The 7,516-nt window shown below is 40.0% G+C and overlaps 1 protein-coding gene across 1 annotated transcript; it reads right to left on the bottom strand.

Moving 5' to 3' along the window:
* Positions 1 to 1,901: 1,901 nt before the first annotated feature.
* On the bottom strand, positions 1,902 to 7,243 carry LOC123403580 (ethylene-responsive transcription factor 1-like). Its single transcript, XM_045097504.1, has 3 exons — positions 6,820 to 7,243; positions 2,204 to 3,012; positions 1,902 to 2,127 (listed from the first exon to the last, which is right to left on the bottom strand). The coding sequence occupies exons 1-3, from the start codon at positions 6,962 to 6,964 to the stop codon at positions 2,122 to 2,124; spliced, it is 960 nt and encodes a 319-aa protein (XP_044953439.1). The 5' UTR covers positions 6,965 to 7,243; the 3' UTR covers positions 1,902 to 2,121.
* Between the last annotated feature and the right edge of the window lie 273 nt (positions 7,244 to 7,516).

Genomic DNA, 7,516 nt, shown 5'->3' with positions numbered 1-7,516 from the left:
TGTGTTCTCATCAAAATGTCTCTTTCTTTTAATTTAACGTCTTTTACAAAATGTTGTACCAAAATCCATCTCAAGTACAATTCCTTTGGCTATCTCCAATGCTTCCAAAAACCCATTTTCCCTGTATCACTTGAAGAAAGAAAGCAATCCTTGCACTTTCTCAATAGCAACAACAATAAGCATATCATTTGCTTGCAAGTGTTTTCTTACTAAATTAACGGCATACAATACCTCATACTAAATGACTATCGCAACTATAAATTCATACTCTCCAAGTTCACTATTTGTTTTTGTATCATTATCATTCTCAGATACCTGAAAGGAAAATAAATAAAATATGTTATAGTTAGAGAAAACTAAAGAATTACATCATAACAATATGAAATTATTGGGTACCTGAAGTAGGGCCTCCCGAATGTCTGCACATTGAAGTCGAATAGCTTTGACACTGTCAACACGACTTTCCCAACGTGTAGCTGACACTGACTTGGGAGTTAATCCTTTGGACATCTTGATGGGTTCCTTTCATATTTGACCCGTTATCATAACCTTGTCCTCTCATCTCATCCATATCAAGATCAAGAAGCTTTAGTTCATTCTCTAGCACTTCAAAAAGTCCTTGCCCAGTCATATCATTTACATCTAAAAATCCTAGAAAGGATTCTTCTAGTCCGTTCCGGAGTTCTTCCACACACATCGCCGCACTTCCCTCCGCCGCCATTGCTTTTCGCCTCCCGCCGTTGAGCTGGGTACGGAGTGCGGGGAAATGGGGGCGGTGCTCAACTCGTAATAGGGGGAAAACAGTTTTTTCGGCTGCCCCACACTTCATCTACCGACCAGCATTTACTGAACCCTCAACAGCGGCGTCTTCACATCAGAAGACACGCTACATGTCTGATTAGGGGGTTAAGTTCTCATCACGGACCTGAGCCACGGCTCGGTTCATCAGCGTAACGTGCGTTTCAAAAAATCAAGCCCGCGACCTGGCATACATCACTGTTCATTCCCGTATTCTACAAGCAGCATCATTTTTCCTCCCGACCGTATATGCTACCATAGACCCGCTAGCGCATATCCCTAGAGATGGACCAACGATCAGGATAACATGTTCATATGCCACCCAACTGAGTAATGCCACTCTCGTTTGATTAACTATTACCTTCTTACTTTTTAAGTAAAAAAAGGAGGTAAGAAAGACCATGTTAAATTGCTCGGAACTAGAACTAGAAGTAGATGTGTGAGAGAAGCATGCGACAACCCCTTCGTGTGACCTTATCACATTTAGTTCTTCTGACCGATGTAGTTCTGACACAAACATTTAGTGCGGCTAATTCATGATTTGATGGATTTGTTCAATTTTAGTGCATTCTTGATTTATTGCTATAACCTTCACCAACATTCAACCGATTTTACTATCTCTCAATATCTCTTGATGTGAGAAGACATGTGAACCACATATACCCATTACTAAAATTTCCACATACGCTGAGTGTTTGGCCCTTCACCCAGGGCCAAACACGGTCACTCGGCAAACAGACAGACGCCGAGAGTGCAGTTCCAGTAGTGACGTTTCACTTGATTTATTTTTATAGCCTTCACAAAATTGGAGGTCTCATGTCACTATCATCTTAGGTCCTTGATTTGATTTGATGTCCGCATAAGTATCCAGAACTAGGAAAAAGGCGATCAAGTGCACAGATTAAAACAAACACACCAATTGAAGCAAACGTGACACCAAATTCAATATAAGTCGAGTAATAAAAATATATATAAGCTACGCGGCTTAGATAAACATGGTAGCTTATAAGCTACCTTTATCCCAAAAAGAAATAAACAATCAGAACCAAACAAAAAAAATGTGAAGAAGTGCACAGATTAAAGCAAACTGGACATAGATTCATGATGTTCACATTCAGAAATTGTAGCGATGACATAAAAGTTGACAAAATACAAGACAACTGTTCATCAGACTCATAAAAAGGACGGCCACACAGCGATAATCAACTAGGGAGCGGGTCGATTACAATACAGGCTCCTGATGCACCTTTTTTGTATCTAAGCTTGAACATAAGCATATGCTAGCCAGAGGAGAAAATAGGTGCTTCCAAATCTTCCATAGTCTTATTCCTGAAACACAGAACAAACAGTTCAGTGTAATTAAAATATTATCACCCGGATTGAACATTCATATTGGAAGGCTTACCCTTTTTCCCGATATAGAGGGTTCGGTTCCCTCAGAAATATTGCCAACGGCATCCTGAGGCACATCAAAATTCAGTAGGCTATCAATCATCTCATCCACGCTATTATCCATAAGATATCTCATCCAAGGTTCAAAATTGGCAGCATTATTCTCCATAACATGAGGCACCATTAAGTTGTTGGTGTTATTCTTGACATGCAGAGATCCGTCTCCTTTGGCAATGGTAGAAATGCGTGTAGTGGATGATATATGTGGAGCCTTGGTGTGGTAATCCCAGCCCAAGTCAGGGCACCCAAAGGAGTTAGTTCCGCGGTCAGAGTATATATTTGTAACAGGAGCTTCAACAGGAGCAACGGAGCTCATTGCATGAGGAAATGACACATGGTCACGTTGAACAACTGGATGCTTTGATGCGAAGCTAGCAGATGGGTAGACGAAAGAATTTTGTTTGGCGAGGTTGTTGACTGCTGGTACGAAACTATGTTCCCATGATGCACTTGGCTTGGGTACTTTAGGAGCAGCACGGGGAGCATGAGACTTCTGAGCAAATGTTCCGTCCTCTGGAAAGTTAAGCTTGGCCTTCTTGCCACGGATCCTGCGTGCTGCAACATCATAAGCTCTTGCAGCTTCTTCAGCACTGTTGAAAGTACCAAGCCAAACACGGGCACCCTTGATAGGATCTCTAATTTCTGCAGCCCACTTACCCCAGGGGCGTTGCCGTATACCCCTGTAATGGGTCTTTCTCTTCCTTTTTGCTGACCTTTGTGCAGGACCATCAAAACCAGCAGTAGGCATGGTGCTTAAGTCATCTGCGATGGAAGATCAATGGAAGATCAGTGTCAATGCCAAGAGAGACGAACACACACAATCTTGTCTCACAAAAGTTAATCAATTTCATCATAGACCTGAATTAGTATGTATACTATCACAATCATTATGAACATTGCACCATCGCAGAACGTTTGGGTGAAAGCATCCGTCAACCTCAAAACAAATAAAATAAAGTACATCACAACTTATAGAAATCTAGGGTTCTGATGAACAAACCACATGATATAGACCTTTGCCATCATACTGTAATTATTAATCTATGAATCCCATTATTGACCACCCGAAAAAAAATATTCCATTATCAACTATGCAGAAACAATGATTATTTTCTAGTAGGACTCAAAAATTACCAGAACATCCTTCAGTGGGAGCACTGCACCAAGTATAGAAAATCTCCATGCAAATCTACAGCCATCTAAAACAAGGCAACAATCCAACAAGCCGAGACCTCCATAAATAACTGAGAAATTCGTCCCTTTTCTGGGGATTTTTAACCCCTCTTGACTATAAACACTAAACATATGAATCACCATCAAAGCTCACAAAAAACATAAATCATAAGATCGAGGATCTAGCAACCAAAATCGATTCTCTGAAGCAACAATGCCTAAACCAGCCTTCCAGCCTAATCCTTTTAGGAAAATATGGCTCAGAAACGAAAAACGCCTAGCCCTTAAGCCAATTCACTTCATAACATCCAATCCACTCCAACCCAAAATCTCTAAACAAACAGGTGTCAGGGCATCCAACCAATTTTTTTCATCCAACCCGGTGCCGCATACATGATATATCCGTGGATGCAGTAAAGCCTCCGAATTTGTGCAAATCAGATGCTAAGCTGGGGATGATCTTTGAGAGTTCAGGCGTTTGCCTTGCCAATCAGAAACCACCATGTACCCCATGCCACAACCTCTCTCCTCTTTGTTTTCTTTGGAGGAAGTTATTTGGCGGAAGTTTTGCATCTCTGACAAGCTATTTGGCAGAAGAGTTGCAGCTCTCAATGGTTATTAATTTGGAAGTGGATTAGGTTGCGGCTCATAAACTAGACATCATTGTATACGATGGAAGACCAGTGCTATTTGATGTAAGGTCATTACTATTTTTTAAGTTAATAGAGACAAATATTTGAGGTATAGGGTTGAATGGCCAGTTTCCGTATCTGGGTCCGCGCACGCGTCCATACATATTCGCGGATGTTTAGTGTGTCCAATTTGCGGCACAAGATTGGAGATGCCCTAGTACCCGTAAATAAAGCATTCCAATACCAACCCCACAAAATTTCTTTTCCTATCCAAGGAATCTGAGCAATCACACAATATCTTAGCTTCTAGAGTGGTTAACCACAAAAGGTTATACAACGAGCAGATTAAAATCTAGTGAAGCAATGTGTGCCGATAGACGGGAACTCGGTGCTCTCGGGTACCCGTGCACCTTATATGCGCCCAAAAATTAATAATCCAATTTTTTAGATAAAAAATCCAAATCTTTTTTGGAATCAAACATAATCAAGTATTGTACTCGTATAAAAATTTCGACAAGAAATGATTCCTGCTGACTTCAGGGCAAAAAAACAAGTTGATGACGACAATATAGCGTGAATGGTACTTGTATATAGCTTTTTTGCTGAAGCTTTGACCCACGATGCAACGAGAGTCATTCTCTGACGGATCTTTCTATACGACTACAATACTTGTTGATGTTTGATACCAAAAAAGATTAGGAATTTTTTAAACCTTTTATGAATTACTAAAAAAAATCATATAGGGTGCGCGGGTACCCAGGTTCTCCCTTGTATGTTCTTGTGTGCCGATATCTTTCGAGAGGAATGTCTTGGTAGAGAACGGGTTGACCCTGACAACCTCATCATTTTCTTCCTCCTTAGGCACCCTTCCACACCTGAGATCCAAGTCGGAGTACCCGGAGTGGAGCTCGACCTGAAGCCCGCTGATCCTTGTGAAGCATCAACTACCACCACCACAACACCACCTCCACCACTCTCCGCAGCACCGTGAGCGGCTTAAGGGTCGTGAGGATTGTACTATGCACTTGTGATGTTTAACCAATATCTTCTCCTGGTGCTTGTCCGTACCATGTGGACGTTTAACTAATATCTTCTCATAAATGATTGTATGTAATTTTAAGATCCTTGCAAATAAATCATAATTATTTGCTTTATTTATTAGCTCAAGATTGTACTACACACCTATAGTACAATTGTACTACTACTATGGTGGAATCCTTATCCGTTTTTATTAGACGGATCATGCAACCGAACACTTAACATAAAGTATTCTCATAAATGATGGTGTGTAATGCTAAAAAAATCTTCGCATAAATGATTGTGTGTAATGCCAAGATCTTGGCAAATGACTCCTAGCTACACCATATATTATCTCAAGATTATACTACACACCTCTAATATGAGTGTACTACTACGGTCCTACTCAGCCCACCCGAGTTTATTGGACGGATTCATCCAACCAAACAATTAATTAATCAATATCTTTTCATAAATGGTTGTATGTAATTTTAAGGTCCTTGCAAATAAGCGTATAGCTAGTTATTTCATTTATTATCTCAAGATTGTAGTACACATCTATATTATGAATTTACTACTACTCGCATCCTCCTTCAGTCTGGGTTCATTGGACAGGTTCATCAAACCAATATCTTCTCATAAATGACTATGTGTAACTTTAGGATTTTTGCAAATCACCAATAGCTACTCACTCCAATGTAATCAAAGAAATTAAAAGTTACTCCATTGAGTTACTTGCATGTACTTCAAGTGTAATAACTATCCTTACATATGGTAGTTAAATAAATTGTAAGTTAGCATTGCAAATTTCTCATCGCATCCTTAATCTAACCATGTATATAGAAATCTAACATTTTCTAAACTAACATGACATTGTTGCTCTATGGACATATGTATTACTTAATATCAACCAAGATTTCTTTATAAAAAACTTCGTAACGCTATGACCCTAGTAAATCACACATATCTACTTATTACATTGAGATACTGTCACGTATGTGCAATCATGAGCTTTATTATACATTTAGTTTATAAATTCTAAATGTGCATTGCAACTTGTTTATAATGCACTCATGATTTACCATGTACATAGACATTATTAACTATTTTTGTAGATTAACATGGCAACTTTGCTTCACGACTTTGCGTCTTACTAAACACCGAAAAATAATAATTTGAGGGTGATTTTATTTCTTGTGGAGGATAAGACTGGCCGATGCATGAACGAAGCAACAACTCTGGGTCCAAATATATAATTTGCATAGAAAATATACTCATGAGTTTTTTATACTCAAATATCATAAAATTGTGCAAACGTAAATAGAAAATTTTATAAATATCCAAGATTTAATAATACACATGGCTTATAAACCTTTATCCTACCTAACAACGCAACCGGAAATGTAACTTGGGAGCTGCCTTTGTAGGCCGGTTGATGCATAAATTACGCTGTTACCTAGGGATCAATATGTAAATTTTTGTTGGCACTCAATTTATAGAGAGAAAAGGAATGTAAATCGCATTTAATTAAAAACATACGAGCGTAAACCACACAAAACCAGGAAACATAAGTGTAAACCAAGTAAAAATAGAAAATGTCTATTGCAGCTACGCTTATACACGGCTTTAAACTTTTGTCCTACCTAAAAATTAGAAATTGTGGTAGTATAGTATGTTCTACAGCAAACAAGAATTAAAAGGCCTAATACACTGAATAAAAGCAGTTATGGCGACATGGGACCAATACCTTTGGAGAGGGACCTACTGATGGAGACAAACGGCTTGATCTCAACAACGTCGTCGTTGTAATCCTCCTCAACCAACCCATCATGCCCGAGCTCCAAGTCGGAGTCCGTGGAGTTGACCTGAAACTCCTCCCATTCGTTCTCCATCTCAAGCCCGATCCCAAACTTGATGAGCCCCAGGGAGTGTAGTTCGTCACGGCTTCTCTTCTTCTCAAGCCACGACACTACCTCCGCTACAACTAGTGTATTGATGTTCTCCACGACCACACCTCTACATATGGCCGCTAGTGCCTCATCATAGTCATTGGGAAAAAGGAACCTCGCCGGAATTGGTAACTTGGCAAAGTTTCTAGTGAAGCGGGGGAGCGGGTGTGTAGTTGGAAGATGGGGTCGAGGACAGTTCCTATATATGCGGTGGTCACAAGACAACGTCACCCTTGCGAGCGGGTGCGTGGTGGGGCCCACACATCGGTGAGAGGCTGTAGAGCGGGTGAAAGGCGTGATGTAGGTTCCAGAAGCGGTCATTTCCATTAGGGGGAATGTTTCCCATTTGCCCCTTGACAGAAGTGGTATTTCAGTAATGCCCCTAGTAAATGAATGGGTGGAGAACTGAATTTTTATCTTTAGTAGCACACCATTTATTTACGCAAGATTGTATGACACACCTCCCTCGTGATTTTTTTGGACGAAGTACTAACT

Source organism: Hordeum vulgare, chromosome 6H (genome assembly GCF_904849725.1).
Source record: "Hordeum vulgare subsp. vulgare chromosome 6H, MorexV3_pseudomolecules_assembly, whole genome shotgun sequence".
Lineage (NCBI taxonomy): Eukaryota > Viridiplantae > Streptophyta > Magnoliopsida > Poales > Poaceae > Hordeum > Hordeum vulgare.
The sequence above is the reverse complement of the archived record's forward strand: the minus strand, read 5'-3'. Positions and strand labels throughout refer to the sequence as shown.